We start from the raw sequence: 23,056 nt of genomic DNA on the forward strand, positions 1-23,056 counted from the left end.
ACTCATAACAACCTAATAATTACGAAACTTATATTCAATCAAATAGGCCACACGTAGCAAATAAGCCATTACATTTTTTGTTAACCAAATTCGATACTCACTCATTGGCCTCCATACAAAAATTCATCGCCTAGTGAGCGAAAAAACGCCACCTGCTGGAGAAGACAGATTTCGGGCCCAGTTATGCCGCTCGCTTCGCCTCTTCCTCTCTGCCTACATTTGAAGGCCCGCTACTAGCGCAACTTTATTGTTATTTCAACTGCAGACAGTCTCTTTGCGAGTGGTTTGAAATGCCGTTGCTCCATCACAAATGTCTTTATTTCTGAGTTGTTTATAGTAACATTGCTCCTGTAGTGGTCTTTTCATCTATTCAAACCCTGCATACATATTTGGTGACAAACTACACACCTGGACATAATTTGTGGCAAAAAAAAACCTATGCAGTAAGTGCAATTTTGTTAATACTTTTCGCTGCACAATAAGGCCTCATCGATCCTCGGCCTTTCGTACGGATTTTAACCGATTTCGAATGCTTGGCCGGTGGCCTCTTTGCAGCAACCAGACAATTCAAATCCCGGTAAGAAATGATTTCGGACCGATTTTATGGACGTGCAACTTACGTACAGCTAATACAATACTCTTTTTTTTGTCATGAACGAATATGAAATACTAGATATTAAACTAGCTAGATTAATACAGATTTATCCGATGTTTAGTTAACGCGTTACCTAGTTAGGTTGCATACGTTAGCCGCTAGCAGAACATGCTAGCCACCGTTGGCTAAGTTAGTGAATAAACAGCAGTTATAGTAGCCAAATACTGAAATGTGTTGTCTTGAATTGCAACTAACTAATATATAGCTAATCATTTAATTAATACAAATTATTACCAGCTTGCTAGCCATCGGTAACGTTAAATTAACTGTACTTTTCGTTTGTTAGCTAACATTAGTTTCCATACCTAGTTACTTTTTATTTATTTTATTTATTAACAATAACATGCAAAACATAAACATAACAGCCAGAGGGATTCCAAAGAATTGAGAAAAAAAATACAACTATTCCACATTATATCAAATCAAATACAGACATATAGCGAATACATTTTTGTGACATTTTGTTTTGTATACGTTTTGTATACGGTTTTTTCTTCATAAATTTTGATGTGTATGAAACATTTTCCTAATAAAATAAAGAGATTTATGACATACTCACGTTCAATTGTGGAATCAGTGTAGTAAAAATATGTCAAACTTAGTAATATCAATGGTTGTATGCAATTTGAGGCCAAGATATAGTTTTACATCAGTCCAGAACACTTCACTATATAAACAATTACAGAATAAGTGTTCAATAGATTCAGTTTCTAGTTCACAAAAACTGCATTCACTGGTAACATCAAGTATGTATTTAGAAATCAAACTATTACACGGATAGAATCTATGGATTATCTTAAAGGAGATCTCCTTCACTTTATTGGTCACCATAAATTTGTGTGGAGTGAGCCAAGCACGGCGCCAGTTTACATCAAACGATGAAGCCCAATAAAATATCGTAGAGGGAATAGACTTCCTGTAGAAAATATCCCTTACTAAACGATTGTTGAATTTCGTATCTAGTAGACCAATGCCATTCACCTGAACATTGCTTACAATCGAAGATATTCCAAAATATGTATTATTCTGAAGTAAAGTTTTTATCCTATTAGGTATAGCTTTAATAACAGTGTCATATTCCTTGCTTGAAACCTCAAAGTTGTATCTTTCCATAAATTCTCTCCGTGTAAATTGATTCCCACTATTATCAACTAATTGGCTGACAAGAACAATGTTTTTCGAGAACCATTTATGGTTAAATAACATCTTGTTTCTCTGTAATATCGACCCATTGTTCCATATAAAACATTTGAGGTGAAAAGTTGTGTTTATACAACAAAGCCCAGCACATTAAAGCCTGCTTGTGAAAATCCGCCAGTTTCACAGGAAGTTTACCCACAATATATGGACATTGTAGTAAAAAATTAAGCCCTCCGAACTTCTGAAAAACAAAATGAGGTATAATATTCCAGAAACTATGATGATTTTTTTATGTACCTTTTAATTCAGTTAACCTTTGATATCTGATTAAAGAGAGTGAAATCTAAGACATTTAGACCACCATCACAAACCCTGTTGGTGATAACATCTCTTTATCTTATGTGGCTTGTTTTTCCATATGAAGTTGTACAAAAGCCTATCTAAGGTACAGCAAGTGGATTTGGGAATGTCAATAGATGAAAAAAGATAGGATGCACGAGATAGCCCCTCAGCTTTGGATAAAAGCACCCTTCCTTGAAGACTTAAATCCCTCCCTAACCATGAGGATATTTTTTTTGTTGACAGATTAAGTTACAGGGTTGAAATTAAGATCATTCATAGCCTTAAGATTTTTGGTGATCTTTACACCAAGGTAGGTTACAGTATCTTTTTCAGAGATGTTACAATCTGCTGGATTGACAGCTCCTTTCAAAACAAACATCTCACATTTGGAAAGATTTAAAACCAAACCTGAGATTTTGGAGAACTGCTTCACGATATCCAATGCTAATCTAGCTTGAGACACATTTTTCAAAAAAAGTGAGGTGTCATCCGCCAGTTGGGATATCTTGATCTCTCTGGCCTGGAATGTAATGCCTTCAAATTGACTTTTATGAACTAATGAGCATAGCATTTGAGATACTAACAAAAATAAAAAAGGTGAAATTGGACAACCTTGTCGTATTCCTTTGTAAATGTTAAACCTCGAGGATGTTCCATGACAGAGTTTGATACAGCTATTGCCACCATTATACAGAGTTCTAATAGCATCAACAAAAAAATGAACAAATTTCAAATGCTTAAGACAATCAAAGATAAAATTGTGACTTACTGTATCAAATGCTTTCTGAAAATCCAAAAATAGGATAACAGGGAAGTCATCTAATAGATCACAATACTCAACCAAGTCTAGCACCAGCCTCAGATTATTAGATATATGGCGCCCTTTCATAAACCCTGATTGACATTCATCAATCAGATCATTTAAGCAAGACTTTAACCTTTTTGCAAAGATTAAGGCTATCATTTTGTAGTCGTTTGTAGTTTAGGAGTGTGATTGGACGCCAATTATCAATACTTAGGAGATCCTTGTGTGGTTTAGGTATAAGAGTAATAACCCCTTGCTTCAGAGAGGCAGGTAGTTCTCCCTTCTTTATAGCCTTCTTAAAGGTTTCAAGTAAAAAAGGTGCTATTTCTTCAAAGAAGGTTTTGTAAAATTCAGAGGTTAATCCATCACAACCTGGAGATGTGTTCTTTTTTAACTGAGCAACCCCGTACTGGATGTCCATAATGGATAAATCTTGGCAACAAGACTGAGTTCTTCACTAATCAAATTAACATTCTCTATAGAATCAAGGAGATCCTTAGAGTCACTCAAATTGTAATCGAAGGAGTAAAGATTCTCATAAAATTTAGTGGTAAATTCTGATAACTCTCTATCCTCAGTGGTAACCCCATTAATCTTAAGTTTCCGGAGTGTGTTGAGTTCCCCTCTCCTCTTCTCCAAATTAAAAAAGTATCTACTGTTCTTTTCGCCTTTTTCAAGCCATTGTTTTCTAGATCTTATGAAAGCTCCTCTAGCCTTTTCCTCATACAATGTATCTAGTTGATTCTGTAAATCATTCAATTTAGCTTTCTCATTAAGATCAAGATGCTCAATCTCTGTGATATCGGCAATTGTTTTAGAGAGTTCAGCTACCTCACATCTCCTTCTTAAAGCAAGCCGTTTTCCATAAGTAATACAGGCTGAGCGGATTTTAAATTTCAGCAGTTCCCAATATTTCCCATATTCTGCATTAGATGTAGCTAAACTCCAGTAAACAGAAATTAGATTCTTAATCACATTTTTTAAATCATGCAATAACAATGAGTTATTTAATTTCCAGTAACCACCAGAGTATTTCTTACCATCATTACTGCATATTCTTACAGTCAACCATATGACTTTATGATCCGTCAGGACTGCAGGCAGTATTTTTACCTCTACAGTGTTGGGCTCAAGACTAGAGGTTATCACCCACAAATCAATTCTTGATTGTAAGGAACGATCTCTATTACTCCATGTGTATTGTATCTCTCCAGGGTTTTTTACTCTCCATATGTCAATTAAGTCCAGGCTTTGGCAGAAATTCACCAACTTGTTCACACCAATGTTAGGCCTATGAGGCAATCTATCAGTCTCATTAGAATAAACCATATTAAAATCTCCACCAACTATAATCTGACTGGATGGATATTTTCTCAGAAGACTTAAGAATTTCTTCAATTTCCTCTAGAAGTAAGTTATTTGGAGGACTAGACCAGTATCCATATACATTACACAACACAAATAATCTGTCCATGTGGTTGATGACCGCTACTAGCCAATGTCCATTGGAGTCCATTTGAGTAAACAAAAATTTCCCTTTGAAATTGTGTGCTAAAATTGCAACCCCAGCTGAATGATTTGTCCCGTGGGCCAAAAAAATGTCACTGCCCCACTGATTTTTCCAATAATTATAGTCCTCTTTGCATGAATGTGTTTCTTGAACGAATACAAGATCTGCGTTGCAGTCCTTACAAAACAAAAACAAAAAGCTTTTCTCTTCAACAGGTTACGTATCCCCCTGGCATTGATTGACAAACTTCAAGTCCATATCTATAGAATAGAAAGAAAAATCCTATGCAATATCAACTTTACCCTCTCTATAAAAAGTTGCTTCATATATGTATTAACAGAAGTCTTAACTTGTAAAATAGTAACACCATGTTTCAAAAGTAGAACGTTCAGTTTGCAGTGAGGGAGGAACTACCTTGTAAACCTACAGACAGAACAAATCACCCCGGTCGTATTTCTTTACCGTTGGCGAAAAAGGCTCTGATTCCCCTGTAGTATCCACCCTTTCCTTGATTTCGGGCCTGTTGTACAAGAGGCCACAATTTCGCCTTTGCTGCCTTGTCTGCTGCAGTCAAATCCTCCCCGAATCTAAGTTTTCTTTCTTTCAGAAAGGCGCTTTCCTTTGCTTTCTTCCAAACTGCATCTCTCGCTGTGCGAAAAGCAAACTGGATGATGATCGATCGGCTGACGATGGCATCTTGTTTCTTCCCAATACGATGAGCGACATCCACAGCCATATCCATCGGGAAAGTCCGGTGCCACACGGTTACAGATGTCTCTTACTAAGCGCTTCACATTCTCATCCTGGTCCTCGGGGACACTGTAAAGCCGTAGCCCCACCTTCTCCGGTATCGCTCTGCTTCCGATAAACGCTCTTGCATGTCTGCGATGGTATTCTCCTGAGCAGTGCATTTCTCAGACGTAGCAGTGTTTGCAAGTTTAAGCTCTTCGATACTATTGTATGCATGATTCAGAGAGGTCTCGAGGTCAACTATTTTTGATGTGTTTTCGCGTATCATTTTCTCCAGACCATCGGCTCTTTCGTTTATCTTTGCAGTGACAGCATCGATTATGTTGACCTGTAGTTCGCGCAAAGACAATTTTTTCTGTGTCTTTTTGGGTGCAGGACTATTGACTGCATTTTCAGAATCAACGGAATGTCCAGAATCCTCCATTTCTTCTCCTGAGGAGTCAGGTGGCGGTTTTTCTCCAGTGTATGAGTGCTCAGCTAGCAAATCCCTTCTCCTCCCTTTGCTCTTTCGCACATTTTTTCCTTCCATTTCTCAAAGTTTCGAATCAAATTATCGGTCAATTAAACGTTGTTCTCTATTGTGTTTACTATAAGCCAAGTTCCGTTACATTTAAGTAAGTTTGAGAGGGATAAAAGTTAAGGTTACTCAGAGCAAGCTGGAATCTCGTCTGCAATCGCCGCCATCTTTTTGCGGCCCCCCATAGCTAGTTACTTACTAAAGCCATTATTGTTAGCCAGGCTGCCATCTTTACTTATCTAGCTAAGCTGCTAGCTAATGTTACTTTCCTACCTAGTACTAGCAAGCTAACGTTACTTAGCCAATAATGTTTGTCTGATTTTTCAGTTAAGATGTGAAAGCTGTCAGTTTGCAAGGCCTACCCCTCCCCATACACCATGTTATTATTAGTTAGCCAACTTTTGTAGCTATATTGTGTTTAATATGCATCTTGTTAGCTAACTATATTTAGCTAATCGGGGGCTAGCTTGCTAGTCAAGACCCACTGCTAGCAAGCCAAGTATAACGTTAGTAGCTAACTAACGAGACACTTTCTGTTAGTAAGACTAGCCTATCTTTCTTATCCTTTAACCTAACACCCAAATCCCTGTATACGTTTTTAACATACGTTTGTGCTCTCTTTTCTACCCGTTCAACAGGTGCTTAACCATGGCCAGTACAGTGTGACAGGCACCTAGTCCCAGTGAAGTGACACAACCGTTAACCTGGCACTGCCCTGTGCTGCTTCAGTACCCTCACCATTTTAATGAAATATATATTAAGCGCTCAATGCAACCCTGACCTATTTCCAATTTAGACTATCACGTGTAGTGCTGTTCCATTCTCAGTAGCCTAACTGTCAGTCAGACACAGAGCAGTACTAGTTCCCATACACTCCCAGTATGGCGTCGGTTCCAGTATACTGCCTGTGTCGCCTACCCTATGATGTCACACGCTTTATGATCGAGTGCGACATCTGTCAAGACTGGTTCCATGGAAGGTAAGTTATATTTCAGTGTCATTGAGCTTTACTTATTAACAACTTTTTACAGTAGGCTAGTTGAGTAAATTGGTTTTGTTTATTGTGTACATTATTATTTTTTTGTTTAGTTGTGTTGGAGTGGAGGAAGACAAAGCAGCAGAGATTGACCTGTACCACTGCCCCAACTGTCAGGTCACTCATGGGCCCTCTGTCAGTAAGTCCCTCTTGTCACTTTCAATTTGATTTCCAGGCTGTCTTTTTATATTTGACATGTATTTCAGACCTGTGTGAATCTATTGCATCAGGTGTGCTAGTCCTGAATACATTAAATACGTGGAATGTCTGGGGGTACTCAAGGAGAGGTTTAGTAAACCCAGCTCTACAGGAATGCACATGCCAATTCCTCTGAGTCTTCTGGTCTGCCTTTAGTAGTGTGGTTCTGGTTGTAATCCCAATCTGTTGTTGTCCCCTTTATGTTCTGCAGTGAGGAAGCGGCGTGGAGGAGCCAAGCAGGCGGATGTTGGAGCCACTGGAGGAAGAGACACTTCTGGTCGACCGGTAAAGACTGGCACTCCACAGTTTGTCAGAGAGCTACGTAGCCGCACCTTCCCAAGGTAAACCTCCCATATTACGTTATGTCTATACAGTACATGTTCATTTTCTTCCACAGTCTTTATATCTACTATTTACATTTACCTAAAATCACTCCCTCCCAGAGGAAGAACCCAACCTGACACCTAAATGAATTCAAGCGTAAATCTTCTGCTTGCGTACATATTTTTGTCTTACTTTTTAACTTGGCATTGTTTGGAATGTGCTCGTTAGTAAGCATTTCAATGTAAAGTCTACACCTGTTGTATTCGGCGCATGTGATCAATATAATTTAAATACATTTTATTTGATATACAGTGTAGTGTCTCAACTCTATCGAGTGGTCCATAATATGGCCTTTTAATTCTGCATTTTGTATTCAGTTAATCTATCATTGTGGAGTGACACTCTAATAATTATTTCTACCTCTACAGTTCTGCCCTGGTTCCCTCCATTGAAGTAATAATAATGTCATTTCATTTGTAAAGTGCTTTTCTCACACCTGAGGCTCTGAAGAAAACAACTAATAAAATTGTCATTTTCTATAAAGCTGAGTTTTTAACTGTGGCTTAAACCAGGCCAGAAACTCTGCAGCCCTGATAGTGACTGGAAGTGTGTTCCACAGCCAAAGAGTCACACAACTGAAAGCCCTGTCATCCATATCCAATCAAATTGTATTGGTCACATGCATATGGTTAGCAGATGTTATTGCGAGTGTAGCGGAATGCTTATGCTTCCAGATCTGACAGTGTAGCAATATCTAACAGGTAATATCTAACAATTCCACAACAAAACCTAATACACACAATCTAGTAAAGGAATGGGATAAGAATATATCAATATACGGATGAGCAGTGACAGAGCGGCTAAGATGCAATAGATAGTAAAGAATACATAGTGAAGGATACATTATATACATATGAGATGAGTAATGTAAGATATGTAAACATTCTTGAAGTGGCATTATTGAAGTGACTAGTGTTCCATTTATTAAAGTGGCCAATGATATCATGTCTGTAGGTAGGCAGCCGCCTCTCTGTGCTAGTGGTGGCTGTTTAACAATCTGATGACCTTGAGATAGAAGCTGTTTTTCAATCTCTGTCCCAGCTTTGATGCACCTGTACTGACCTCTCCTTCTGGATGGAAGCGGGGTGAACAGGTAGTGGCTCGGGTGGTTGATCTTTTTTGCTTTCCTGTGACATTGGGTGTTGTCGGTGTCCTGGAGGGCAGGTAGTTTGCCCCGGTGATGTGTTGTGCAGACCGCACCACCCTCTGGAGAGACCTGTGATTGTGGGCAGTGCAGTCGCTGTACCAGGTGGTGATACAGCCCAACAGGATGCTCTCAATTGTACACCTGTAAAATTTAGTGAGGGTTTTTGGTGACAAGCCACATTTTTTCAGCCTCCTGAGGTTGAAGAGGCGCTATTGCGCCTTCTTCACCACACTGTCTGTGTGGTGAAGTGTTCAGTCTGCTGTGAGGCTGCTGAAGGGAGATGGACCTGGATGAACGAAGGGTGCATGTGGGGTAGGATGAGGTCAGGCAGGTACTTGGGTCCAGAGTTGTGGATAGCTTGGTTGGTGTGAACCAGGATTTTAAAGTCAACGCATGAGCATATGAGGACCCAGTGGAGGTGTGGGTAGGAAACGTGCAGCACAGTTCTGGACATATTGTAGCCTTAGGCACTTGGCACATGCGCCAACAAACAGGGTGTTATAATAGTCCAGACGGGATGAGATGAAGGCGTGGATGTTGCTCAGATTCAGGCTGTGACGTCATAGGTCGTAACGTGGCAATGTTCCGTAGACGGAAACATAAAACACCTTGATGTGGGTAGAATTTTACATCATAATACCATAACATCCACATTGAGTGTACTGTCAAATTGTGCTCATGTTGATTTTGTCAATCCGCACCAGACGCGTTCATGATATGAAGGTTAAAGTACCAAAACCAACTATATTAATTTGGGGACAGATTGAAACACATGCACATTTAGCTAGCTTGTTGTTGCTTGTTGTTGCGGCAATACCAGTCTCTAGCTAATCCACTCACTGTACTCCATGTCATGTGCCAAAGAGACTGGCCTGTCTGTCATCTTCATATATGAACATTCTATCATTAATGAGCTCGAGGAGAACTGAGGAATTCATCCTGATTCGATAACCCTCACAGCTATCCTGCAATCACACCGATTTATGCAAATATTGGAACTTTCTTCTCCACAGAACACATTGGTATCTGGTTGCTCACATCTAAGTTCTCAATCTAAATACATACTGCAATTCCAACCACAAAACGTCTAACACTAATTCTATTTTTGAGGCAACACATGTTGTCATGGAAAATATTCATGTTATTGCCAACAAGCAATGAGCAACTCTGCTGTAAAATCCAGTGCATATTAAACGTTGAGATTCCTGAAAGGCCAGTCACTTTGGCACTGGCAAGGAGTGGAATGTTAGCTAAATAGGCTGGTACTCAGACTAGCGGTGCTTTTCCCATTCTAGTTATTCAATTTCTATATGTCCCTTATGCTCTCCCAATCTGTGTTTTGTTCAGTGCTGACGAGGTGCTGTTGAAGCCGTCGGGGGCCCAGCTGACTGTGGAGTTCCTGGAGGAGCGTTCCTTCAGTGTTCCCGTGATGGTCCTCAGGAGGGACGGCTTGGGCATGAGCCTTCCCCCGGGGAACTTCGGAGTCAATGACGTAGAGCACTATATTGGTAATCCTCCCCGTTTTACATGCCATTATTTTGATATGTGGTGGTTTTACCCACATAATTAAATAGAACACTGAATTATATTCTCTGCTATGGTACCTTTACCTACCTTAGTTGAATGTATTATTTTTTTATTTTACCTTTATCTAACTAGGCAAGTCAGTTAAGAACAAATTCTTATTTTCAATGACGGCCTAGGAACAGTGGGTTAACTGCCTTGTTCAGGGGCAGAACGACAGATTTTTACCTTGTCAACTTGGGGATTCGATCTTGCAACCTTTCGGTTACTAGTCCAACGCTCTAACCACTTGGCTACCTGCCGCCCCATGCACTGACTGGAAGTCGCCCTGGATAATAGCATCTGCTTAATGATTGAAATGTCAATGTAAACCTCCCACAGTACACCTGCTCTTCAACTAGTCACATCTCAACGACATTTCATTACCATGGGAGATGTGACTTAGTGTAGGTTGTCAGAGTAACCTAATGTCTTTTCTCCCGCGACACTTTTTCTGTGAAGTTGTATATGATCATGGTTGGGGCTGTGGCGGTCATGAAATTTCTTTAGCCGGTGATTGTCAAGCAAATAACTGCAGGTCTCACGGTAGTTGACCGTTAATTAATGTAAACATATTTAGCTTCTCCTGGCTTCCACGCAAAGCCTACAAGCCACTGATGCAGACCTTTGGAACATCTACATTTAAAAAAAAGTCAAATACATCCATGTTATATAGCTTTCACATCACGTTAAAGCCATTATTTATTTTAGACAGGTCTAAAGAAACATTATATGAAGAAATGGAGTCTATTTCAGAAGAAAAGAATAGCATACTATGCGTTGTCCTTATGTTAGGTCCTGATCTGGCTATGCCATATGGCTGTGGGCTACACTAGTTCATTTAGCAGACAAGATTTGCTTAGAATTCCATGGCATTATTTTATGTTGTAGTATAAAGAATACAATTGAGCATAGCTGAATAAAATAGAAAGGATATTTTCTCCAAACAAATTCTGAGGGAGTGCACACTATTTTGTGTTGAGCGGTTATTTATTTAACTTTAGTTGTGATACAAACGTTGGGCTTAAAATGTTGATTTTCAATACATTCTAAGGCTGCATAATGCAACTCTAATGATGATTTGGAAAAAGTCGCATGAAAGGCATGAGCTCTGCTCTGTTTTTTTGCGCAGGCTGTACACACTTCATCAGTCTGTCATTCACAATTTGACAAGTACTTGATAATTCCTTGAATTTCTCGGAGGCATCCCCCCCTTGTGTGGCTGTAATGCCCCCTAATCCACGCCTTTTGCGGAAAATAATAATAATAATTCCCTTCTCCCAACTGCATGCTCCAAAGCACCTCACTCAAATGGCTCTCCGTCACATGATCGGGTCTTTCTCACAGGCTACAAGTGAAGACGGACACATCAGGGACGCAACTGCGCGCATCCCATTCCGAGGCGCATATTGAAGATATTGGAACAACTGTCCACATTTACTTTTCGTGAGCCAACAAAATGAGTAGGCCTAACGAACAGCAAAAGCACTAGCCTATGTTAATCTACTATCCCCCATAGTACAAAAGTTGACCTATTCTGTGCGAGAATAAATATTCCAAACATAGTCTGGAACAGTTGTGGGATGCGATAGATCCCAAATCAATGCAACCACTACCATTAAAAAAAAACCCAGTTTTAAGCAATGAGGCTAACACAACAGATCAGAATGTTTTAGCTGGTACTCAGTGTAGGTTATCAGAGTATGTAACCTAGTGTTGATAAACTATTAGGCTGTTTCTTCACATTGTAAGCTCAGCAATGCGCACATGGCAGTAGGCTATAAGCGCGAATGTTCCATTAGCGGGGTAACTCCATTCTCAAAAGTGACCGCAAATGCTATTATGCATATAATGCTGTTGTTATAAAAGTGCATTTTTATGGTGAAAATGATCTTCCCAAACTAGAAACTCACGCGCTGAGTATCTATTCCAGTTAGGCTTTACACCCGTTGTAAAGCGGATTAATGTGCTTCAGTTTAAGAAGTTATTTGGCCACTTTAGTTGTGATTCAAAACATATAGGCCTATGGGCTAGGCTACATGAGGTGTGATACTAACCTTATCAAAACATATAGGCCTATGGGCTAGGCTACATGAGGTGTGATACTAACCTTATTAAAACATATAGGCCTATGGGCTAGGCTACATGAGGTGTGATACTAACCTTATTAAAACATATAGGCCTATGGGCTAGGCTACATGAGGTGTGCGACTATGATTTCAAAAAGTCTCAACAAAAGGCATGAGTTTCTTGCCTTACTGCACACAAGCTGGGCATCATTCAGTGATAGACTAATAGTGTCACCCTTACGACTATTCTTGATTTAATCTTGTCATCACATATACTAAGTAAAATATGTGTGAAATTTGTTTTGATTTAGAATGGACATTATCATGCACCTGTATCAAAACAGGGGCAGCAGGAAAAAATGTACTTAAATAGTGAATGGAGGACGCTTTTCTCGTTGTTCATTTTCATGCCAGCCAGGTAGGCTATATCCTGTTGTAAAGAGAAGCCATGTGCTTAATATTAGGAAAGTTGACAAATGTGTGTATATATACAGTAGGCCTAGCCTATAGAAAGCTGATGGGATCCTCCTCTTTTTAAGAGTCCATCACTCTGTTTTCACACGCAATTGCATAGCCTATAGAAATGTTGCGCAACATGAGCTCATGGTCTCTCATGAAGTGTTTGATTTGATTTTCAGTTACATTTAAATTGATGTCAGAGTGATTAGAGGGACAATAGAGTGCTGAGTACCAGGCAGTTAGCAAGTTTGGTAGGCTACTAATGACCATTAGCAGCATGAAATCAAATGTATTGGTCACATACACGTGTTTAGCGTCAGACCTTGGAGAAGCCTAATTACCGTGACTAAACGGTCACGTTAAATTTGACTGCCACCATGACTCGTGACCGTCGGTGTGGCGGTAATACGCTCACCGTAACAGCCCTGTTCACTACAGGATAATAAAGTCTGGGGAGCAGCAAGATGTGATTGTGTTGATTGCGTGTTGTCTGTAGGTCCAGACAGGGTGATTGATGTGATTGACGTGTCTCGCCAAGCTGACCTGAAGATGTGTCTAGGGGACTTTGTGGAGTACTACAACAGCCCCAACAGAGACCGAGTCCTCAACGTCATCAGCCTGGAGTTCTCTGAGACCAGGTACACTGCTTGTTCTTGGGTCTCTTCGATCCACTCATTGGTTGGTATTGCTTTCTAGGGGTCTTCCTTGTCACCAGTACATCATTTGGTTGATCAAAAGTTCCATTTTGCCAGAGCCATACTGAGTGTAAGAAATGACTTGGCATAATTGTTTCTGCAGAAAAGAGTAGTTTAAGTACTGTTGTAAAATCTGATGTTTTAAATATACAAAATGTAAATGTTCTGTACCAGGCTGTCCAATCTGGTGGAGACTCCAAAGATAGTGAGGAAGCTGTCATGGGTGGAGAACCTGTGGCCTGAGGAGTCAGTGTTTGAGCGGCCCAACGTCCAGAAGTACTGCCTCATGGGGGTAAAGGACAGCTACACGGACTTCCACATCGACTTCGGAGGCACCTCTGTCTGGTACCATGTACTACGGGTAAGAAGAGCGCCGTTATGGGACAGTTGTGGGACAGATTGTGGAAAGGGACAGTTGGCACTAGGCAGTCTTCCTGCTGTGCTGACATGCACAATTGGATAGTTATACACTGAGTATACAAAACATTAAGAATACCTGCTCTTTTCATGACAGACTGACCAGGTGAACGCTATGATCCCTTAATGATGGCACTTGTTAAATCCACTTCCATCAGTGTAGATGATGCCTTGAGACAATTGAGACATGAATTGTGTATGTGTGCCATTCAGAGGATGAATGGGCAAGACCAAAACATTTAAGTGCCCTTTGAAAAGTTATGGTAGTAGATGCCAGGCGTAGGACAGTTGCAGTGACCGTATTACCGCCACACCGGCAGTCACAAATTCCCTGTGACTGTTGGTCACGGTAATCCCAATCCAAAACTGTGCAAATGAAGGGTGCTGATTTGTAGCCTACCAAACTTGCTAATGGCCTTGTACTCCGCGCTCTATTGTTCCTCTAATCACTCTCTAAACCAGTGGTCCCCTACCGGTCGATCTCCAAGCCATTCCTAGTCGATCACCAAACATTTCTGTAAAATAACCAACAATAAAGCCTTGTCTTCCTATTTGTTTTATTCGTTTGGAGCTGTTGACGGTAGGTGCACTTGATTCTGCAGTCCTAGCGCCTGACTAGTAAAGGCCCAGTGCACTACTTTTGTGAAAATAATATATTTTTCCCCAAAAAACTATATTAATATATTTGTTTCATTCTGATTTTTCAGAACCTCAGCCACCCTACTTCCCAAGGCTATGCTTCCGTTATTATTTGTGGCTTGCCTTTTTTAATATTCCAAATTGCAACTCAATATTAGGAAGGTGTTCCTAATGTTTGGCATGCTCACTATATAGAGGTGTTACAAGAGATTTAACATTTAAATGTATTTTATCCATTACTGCCTTTATGTTGTTCATCATTGTACGTGCTGTGTCTGCCTGATGGATGAAAATGAGCTCTGCTGCTAACATGCTGACCAGACAGGCTCCGTGCATGCGTATGCACGCGCCATTGTGCGCATATTGATTTTGTCAATATGCACCAAACCCGTTAAAATACCAAAACCAACTGTTAACCAACTATATTAATTTGGGGACAGGTTGAAACACATGGACATTTAGCTAGCTTGTTGTTGCTAACAAATTTGTCCTGGGAGATAAACATTGAGTTGTTAGTTTACTTGGATTGCATATGGTCCTTTTTTTTTTTTTTTTTGCTGGAACTTTGTAGAATTTTAATCCATGTTGAGTCATACAAAATCATGTGTTCTCTACTCCGACAATTAATCCACAGATAAAAAGGGGAAAACTAGTTTGTTTTTAGTTTTTCTTTGATAAGTTCATCCTTCTTCTGTGGATTTTATATGGCAGGTGGCAACCAACTTTAATGTGCATTACCACCACCAACTGGAGTGTGGATCTTTCAATCACCACCGTTGGTATGAGTAGATGGAAGAGGCGGGACTTGAACCAAGTTCTATGTTAGTGCCAGGCTATGCAGACTCCCGCGAGCAGTTTGGATGAAATTATTATATAAAATGTATGTGTACATTTTATTTTGTAACTCTCGCGCACGCGACGTGGCCGGTCTGATCAGCATGCAAAGCTTACGTTCATGTGGAATAAAATGTTGATCAACTGAAAGGTTGATTTAATAAGCACTGTTAGATGAATGTCTACGTGTGTCTCTCAGGGTGAGAAGATCTTCTACCTGATCTCCCCCACGCCGGCCAACCTGGTCCTGTTTGAGCGCTGGAGCTCCTCGTCCAATCAGAACGAGATGTTTTTCGGGGACCAGGTGGACATGTGCTACAAGTGTTCCGTCAAACAAGGGAACACACTCTTCATCCCAACAGGTAATCACCCTCGCTCTTCATCCCAACAGGTAATCACCCTCGCTCCTCTTCATCCCAACAGGTAATCACCCTCGCTCGCTCTTCATCCCAACAGGTAATCACCCTCGCTCTTCATCCCAACAGGTAATCACCCTCGCTCCTCTTCATCCCAACAGGTAATCACCCTCGCTCGCTCTTCATCCCAACAGGTAATCACCCTCGCTCGCTCTTCATCCCAACAGGTATTCACCCTCGCTCGCTCTTCATCCCAACAGGTAATCACCCTCGCTCGCTCTTCATCCCAACAGGTAATCACCCTCGCTCGCTCTTCATCCCAACAGGTAATCACCCTCGCTCGCTCTTCATCCCAACAGGTAATCACCCTCGCTCGCTCTTCATCCCAACAGGTATTCACCCTCGCTCCTCTTCATCCCAACAGGTATTCACCCTCGCTCCTCTTCATCCCAACAGGTATTCACCCTCGCTCCTCTTCATCCCAACAGGTATTCACCCTCGCTCGCTCTTCATCCCAACAGGTAATCACCCTCGCTCGCTCTTCATCCCAACAGGTAATCACCCTCGCTCGCTCTTCATCCCAACAGGTAATCACCCTCGCTCGCTCTTCATCCCAACAGGTAATCACCCTCGCTCGCTCTTCATCCCAACAGGTATTCACCCTCGCTCCTCTTCATCCCAACAGGTATTCACCCTCGCTCCTCTTCATCCCAACAGGTATTCAGTGTTGTCAGAAGTTTCCCAGGTCTAAATCAGTCCCTGATTAGAGGGCAATGATGAAAAAACACAGTGGAACTGGCTTTGAGTTCCAAAGTTGAGTTTGAGGGATCTAGAGTACATCCATGTAGGGTACTATTAGGTACACCCATCTAGTACTGGGTCGGACCCCCCCTTGCCTCCAGAGCAGACTGAATTATCTGGGGAATGGATTTTACAAGATGGAAACGTCCCACAGGGATGTTGGTCCATGCTGACGCAATGTCATCCATGAACTCATGCTGCTTACACCAAATCCTGACTCAGCCATCAGCCTGTACTGTCGACACCAGGCAGGACTGGGGAATGAACTCATGCTGCTTACACCAAATCCTGACTCAGCCATCTGCATGACTCAACAGGAACCTGAGTTCGTCAGACCAGGCAGTGTTTTTCCACTTCTGAATTGTCCAGTGTTGGTGATGGCGTGCCCGCTGGCGTGGTCGTCTGCTGCAATAGCCCATCCATCACAAGGACCGACGAGTTGTGTGTTCCAAGATGCCGTTCTGCACACCACTGTTGTACTGCGCCGTTGTCTGTTTGTGGCCCGCCTGTTAGCTTGCTCGATTCTTGCCATTCTCCTTCAACCTCTCATCAATAAGTTGTTTTTGTCCACAGGACTGCCTCTGACTGGATGTTTTTTGTTTGTGGCACCATTCTTGGGGAAACCCTAGACACTGTTGTGCGTGAAAAGCCCAGGAGGCTGGCCATTTCCTGAATCCGCCGTGCCTGGCACCGATGATCATACCACGCTCAGTCGCTTAAGTCACTCATTTTACCCATTCTAACGTTCAATCAAACAGAAACCTGGATGCCTGTCTGCCTGCTTTGTATAGCAAGCCATGGCCACGTCACTCACTCTCTGTAGGAGTGATCCATTTTTGCGAACGGGGTGGTGTACCCAATAAACTGTCCGGTGAGTGTATGTACAGGGAGTAGTCCTGTGACAGGCCTGCTATTGTGTTTGACATGCAGTACTGTTAAGTTCATGTTTTAAGTATCCCTATATTTCTGTTATTACGGTGTTAGCACTGTCAAGAGTGCGCCTGCTCGGGAAGTCTAGTTGTTGATGGACCGAGCCTAGAGGGGAATGGCTACCTTGTAGTGTGTTCATACAGTATAGTAAACTTTGTTAAACTGGAACCTTGTCGTTGTGTCATTTCGAGTTAACAGTACATTTCCGGTGGAGTTCGTCAGAACTCAGTATATTATGTGTTAATAGTACATGCATAAATTAATATTTTATTACCTGTATATGTGTGAGTTGTTCACATGTACCTGTGTGTGTGTTTCAGGATGGATCCACGCTGTGCTGACTCCTGTGGACTGTGTGGCCTTCGGAGGGAATTTCCTACACAGCCTCAACATTGACATGCAGCTCCGGTGAGTCCCTTCACCCCTGCCTCCTCTTAAAACATTGTACCAGAAGCGTTTTATATTACCGTTGTACCAGAAGCGTTTTATATTACCGTTGTACCAGAAGCGTTTTATATTACCGTTGTACCAGAAGCGTTTTATATTACCGTTGTACCAGAACCGTGTATTCCTACTATAGCTTCTATTATAAACTGGTTGGATCCATCCCTAAATGCTGATTGACTGACAGCTGTGGTATTTCAGACCGTATACCACGGGTATGACAAAACATTTATTTTTACTGCTCTAATTACTCTGTGTTGGGTTGTGTTTAAGAACAGCCCTTAGTCGTGGTATATTGGCCATATACCACACCCCCCTTGGGCCTTATTGCTTAAATACCAAATGTCTAATAACATTCTTTCTGTGTTCTCTTCCAATCAGAGCGTATGAAATAGAGAAGAGGTTGAGTACAGCAGACCTGTTCAGGTTTCCAAACTTTGAGACAGTGTGTTGGTATGTTGGCAAGCACCTGCTCGACACATTCAGAGGTGAGGCGCTTCATCATAAATCAACCTCTGCTGAACTGCATTTGTTTGGGCAATGTTTGTCAGGAACCTTGATATCTTCTATACTGGTCTACTTTACAGGTCTGCGAGAGAACCGCAGACACCCTGCTTCCTACCTGGTCCACGGAGCCAAGGCCCTCAACAACGCTTTCCGCACCTGGACACGCAAAGAGGTGATTCTTTATTGTAGGCCCCCTTATGAATGCATTAATTAAGCCTTTATAGCAGCTACATAAGACATAATAACACCTGTCATAGGCAGTCATAAACATTATGAACAATGGCATGAAGGTATCATGAAGCTAGTTATATTGGGTGCAGTAGTCCTTTGTGTTTTGTGATGTTTTTGTGCTCTGGCCAGTCGCTGACTGACCACGAGGTGGAGATTCCAGAGACCATAGAGACTCAGCGTCTAGTGAAGGACCTGGCCAAGGAGATACGACTGGTTGAGGTAGGCAGGGGGAAATATTTCATAGAGTACTCTGACCGAGCCAAGCTACTGGGCTGGCCTGGCCTGGTAGTTCGTCCACCATAGAAAATATCTGAGCCAGTACAGTTCAGGTCGCACCTATAGTGTGAGGCACTATCACATTTCAGTCTGTCTTACTGAGACTACTCCGTCTTCTCCTCTCTGCCACCACAGGACATCTTCCAGCAAGGCCGTCCTGCGGCTCCTTTCACCTCTACACAGGGCTTCCCCACTCCCCTCCCCAAAGCCTCCCCTCTAGCTGTCTCCCAGAGTCCAGGCCGCCCCCCGGGGAAGAAGAGAGGTCCCAAACCCAAGGATATGTCCCCCAGCCCCAAGAAGAAGGGTCCAAAGGGCTTAATGAAAGAGGCAGGCGAGTTGGACCTCCTGGAGATCCACACCAAACACACACTGAAGAAATTCCAGTGTGGAAACAAGAGAAACAAGAAGAAGGTATGACTGATTGTTCAATAGTCCTTTTTACCTCAATATTTCCCTCTCTGGAACAAATAAGGTTGAAAGTCAAAATGTACTTTGGCTCTCAGCCTCACATTGTTAATTTGTATTATAGTGAAATGCTAACAGGATTGTGCCATTCCTCTCCGTCTCCAGTTAGAGCTGCCTCTGGAGGAGTTTGCAGGGAAAATGAGCAAGAGCAAACTGAAACTGGTGCTGACCAACGGCAAAATACAGGGGTAAGACTGGGAGGTCAGGAGACTCTTCATGCCAAATCTTCATCTCTCACTTTTTTCCCTCACCCTTTCTCACTCACTCTGCCTGTCTGTCTGCCTCTCTGCCTGCCTGTCTGTCTGTCTCTCTGCCTGCCTGACTGCCTCTGTCTCTGTCTTTGTCTCTCTCTGCCTGCCTGACTGCCTCTCTCTGCCTGACTGCCTTTGCCTGCCTTTGCCTGCCTGCCTCTGTCTCTGCCTGTCTCTGCCTGCCTCTGTCTCTGCCTGCCTCTGTCTCTGCCTGCCTCTGTCTCTGCCTGCCTGTCTCTGTCTCTGCCTGCCTGTCTCTGTCTCTGCCTGCCTGTCTCTGTCTCTGCCTGCCTGCCTCTGCCTGTCTGCCTCTGCCTGCCTGCCTCTGTCTTCCTCTGCCTGCCTGCCTCTCTGTCTGCCTGCCTGCCTCTCTGTCTGCCTGCCTGCCTCTCTGTCTCTCTGCCTGCCTCTCTGTCTCTCTGCCTGCCTCTCTGTCTCTCTGCCTGCCTCTCTGTCTCTCTGCCTGCCTCTCTGTCTCTCTGCCTGCCTCTCTGTCTCTCTGCCTGCCTCTGCCTGCCTCTGTCTGTCTGTCTCTGCCTGCCTCTGTCTGTCTGTCTGTCTCTGCCTGCCTCTGTCTGTCTGTCTCTGCCTGCCTCTGTCTGTCTGTCTCTGCCTGCCTCTGTCTGTCTGTCTCTGCCTGCCTCTCTGTCTGTCTGTCTCTGCCTGCCTCTCTGTCTGTCTGTCTCTGCCTGCCTCTCTGTCTGTCTGTCTCTGCCTGCCTCTCTGTCTGTCTGTCTCTGCCTGCCTCTCTGTCTGTCTGTCTCTGCCTGCCTCTCTGTCTGTCTGTCTGTCTCTGCCTGCCTCTCTGTCTGTCTGTCTGTCTCTGCCTGCCTCTCTGTCTGTCTGTCTGTCTCTGCCTGCCTCTCCGTCTGTCTGTCTCTGCCTGCCTCTCTGTCTGTCTGTCTCTGCCTGCCTGCCTCTCTGTCTGTCTGTCTCTGCCTGCCTGCCTCTCTGTCTGTCTGTCTCTGCCTGCCTGCCTCTCTGTCTGTCTTTCTCTGCCTGCCTGCCTCTCTGTCTGTCTTTCTCTGCCTGCCTGCCTCTCTGTCTGTCTCTGCCTGCCTGCCTACCTCTGTCTCTCTCTGCCTGCCTGCCTACCTCTCTGTCTGTCTCTGCCTACCTCTCTGTCTGTCTCTGCCTGCCTCTCTGTCTGTCTCTGCCTGCCTGCCTGCCTCTCTGTCTGTCTCTGCCTGCCTCTCTGTCTGTCTCTGCCTGCCTGCCTCTCTGTCTGTCTCTGCCTGCTTGCCTGCCTCTCTGTCTGTCTCTGCCTGCCTGCCTGCCTCTCTGCCTGCCTCTCTGTCTGTCTCTGCCTGCCTCTCTGCCTGCCTCTCTGTCTCTCTGCCTGCCTCTGTCTGTCTCTGCCTGCCTGACTGCCTGTCTCTGCCTGCCTGTCTCTCTGTGTGGCTGCCTCTCTCTCTCTGTGTGGCTGTCTGTGACTGTCTGCCGCTGTCTGACTGCCTGCCATCCTCTCGGTCTGCCTGCCATCCTCTCGGTCTGCCTGCCATCCTCTCTCTCTGCCTGTCTGCCTCGCTCGCTGTCTATCTGTCTGCCTGCCTCTGTCTGCGTCTCCGTCTCTCGTACTGTTCTTGCTACATTTCAGTGTCACCCATCCTTATTTCTACCCACAGGAAGAAGGGTGGTCGTTCAGGCATCAGTAACAGTGCGGCCCGTGCCTGTCAATTCCAGCACCATGCTATGGGAGGGTCTACCTTGTCAGATTTCGAGTCCGAGGACGAGCTGCAGATTGATGATACTCCCCCTCCACGACGCAAGGCTGGAGGATCTAGCAAGAAGAAACTCAGTGGTGAGAGAGTACATCATTTAGTTTGAATGTAATATGTAGTGGGAAGCACCTGCTTCATAATAGCATTCATTACTAAAGACTACAACCGTTTTCTGCTCCTGTTGGGGCATACAGTTCATCCTTCTGAGCCTTGAGGAGGAAGGTTTTTGAAGAGTCCTTTGGAACAGTGAGTGTTATCGTTATTAAATTGTATTGGTCGTATACACACTGAGAGCCAGGCCTAATCGCTCAACATGAATGCCCAACCTCACTAATGCTCTTGTGGCTGAATGGAAGCAAGTCCCCTCAGCAATGTTCCAACATCTAGTGGAAAGCCTTCCCAGAAGAGTGGAGGCTGTTATAGCAGCAAATGTTGGACCAACTCCCTATTAATGGCCATGATGTAGAATGAGATGTTAGACAAGCATACTGTTGGTTATGTAGTGTATTGTGCGGGGTAGGTTCTGTTTATTAACCATTATTTTACCAGGTATATTGACAGAAAATACATCTCTTCTACTCGTCCCCAGGTCCTTTGTGTACAAGAGAAGAATGTGCCTATTTGAAAGCTATATATAAGAAGTAGCTCTCGTGCTTGAAAAGGTTGGCGACGCCTGGCCTAGATCGTATACCATCAGGGCACACTTGGCAACAAAACCCGCTACGGAAAAAAATTAAATTAACTTTAACCTCTCTTGGGTAGGGATCAGTATTTTGACGTCCGGATGAAAAGCGTGCCCGTTGTAAACTGCCTGCTACTCAGGCCCAGATTTGGATAGAAAACACTCTGAAGGTTCTAAAACTGTTTGAATGATGTCTGTGAGTATAACAGAACTCATATGGCAGGCAAAAACCTGAGAAAAAAAATACAACCAGGAAGTGTGGAAATCTGAGGTTGTAGTTTTTCAAGTGATTGCCTATCTAATGCACAGTGTCTGTGGGGTCATTTTGCACTTCCTAAGGCTTCCACTAGATGTCAACAGTCTTTAGAACGTTGTTTCATGCTTCTACTGTGAATGGGGAGCATATGGAGTCAGATGACTGAGAAAATGACATGAGCTCAATCGCGCGTGCTCCCGTGAGAGTTAGGTGTGTTCCTTTTCATTTCTGAAGACAAAGGAATCGTCTGGTTGGAATATTATGGAAGATTTATGATAAAAACATCCGAAAGATTGATTCTATACATCGTTTGACATGTTTCTACGAACTGTAATATAACTTTTTTGACATTTCGTCTGAACTTACTGCGCGAGCACAGTGCATTTGGATAACTCGAGTGAACGCGCAAACAAAATGGAGGTATTTGGACATAAAGATGAACTTTATTGAAGAAAACAAACATTTATTGTGGAACTGGGATTCCTGGGAGTGCATTCTGATGAAGATCATCAAAGGTAAGTGAATATTTATAATGTTATTTTTGACTTTTGTTGAATCCAAAATGGCGGGTATCTGTATGGCTTGCTTTGATGTCTGAGCGCTATACTCAGATTATTTCAAAGTTTGCTTTTGCCGTAAAGCTTTCTTGAAATCTGACACAGCGGTTGCATTAAGGAGAAGTGTATCTATAATTCTTTAAGTAACAGTTGTATATTTTATCAACGTTTATGATGAGTATTTCTGTAAATTGATGTGCTCATTCACCGGATGTTTTGGGAGGCAAAACATTTCTGAACATTACACGCCAATGTAAAATGGGGTTTTTGGATATAAATATGAACTTTATCGAGCAAAACATACATGTATTGTGTAACATGAAGTCCTATGAGTGCCATCTGATGAAGATCACCAAAGGTTAGTGATTAATTTTAGCTGTATTTTTGTTTTTTGTGACGCCTCTCCATGCTTGGAAAAT

At 42.9% G+C, this 23,056-nt stretch overlaps 1 protein-coding gene across 4 annotated transcripts in view; it reads left to right on the forward strand.

Moving 5' to 3' along the window:
• Positions 1–83: 83 nt before the first annotated feature.
• LOC115165474 (histone lysine demethylase PHF8-like) overlaps positions 84–23,056 on the forward strand; it is a 32,303-nt gene continuing 9,330 nt past the window's right edge. Inside the window, exons 1-15 of one of the 4 annotated variants that reach the window (XM_029718629.1) lie at positions 84–577; positions 6,358–6,698; positions 6,809–6,894; positions 7,156–7,294; positions 9,832–9,992; positions 13,072–13,213; positions 13,445–13,631; positions 15,360–15,522; positions 17,568–17,655; positions 18,073–18,179; positions 18,279–18,370; positions 18,559–18,648; positions 18,841–19,116; positions 19,276–19,358; positions 21,047–21,222. In XM_029718629.1, the coding sequence (XP_029574489.1) occupies positions 6,601–6,698; positions 6,809–6,894; positions 7,156–7,294; positions 9,832–9,992; positions 13,072–13,213; positions 13,445–13,631; positions 15,360–15,522; positions 17,568–17,655; positions 18,073–18,179; positions 18,279–18,370; positions 18,559–18,648; positions 18,841–19,116; positions 19,276–19,358; positions 21,047–21,222 (1,888 nt within the window). In that variant the 5' untranslated portion in view covers positions 84–577; positions 6,358–6,600. Of the gene's footprint in view, positions 578–4,382; positions 6,699–6,808; positions 6,895–7,155; positions 7,295–9,831; positions 9,993–13,071; positions 13,214–13,444; positions 13,632–15,359; positions 15,523–17,567; positions 17,656–18,072; positions 18,180–18,278; positions 18,371–18,558; positions 18,649–18,840; positions 19,117–19,275; positions 19,359–21,046; positions 21,223–23,056 lie in introns of those variants that run through there. The other 3 variants (XM_029718628.1, XM_029718630.1, XM_029718631.1) reach the window with 3 other exon arrangements.

This window comes from Salmo trutta, chromosome 28, assembly GCF_901001165.1.
Source record: "Salmo trutta chromosome 28, fSalTru1.1, whole genome shotgun sequence".
Taxonomy (NCBI): Eukaryota; Metazoa; Chordata; class Actinopteri; order Salmoniformes; family Salmonidae; genus Salmo; species Salmo trutta.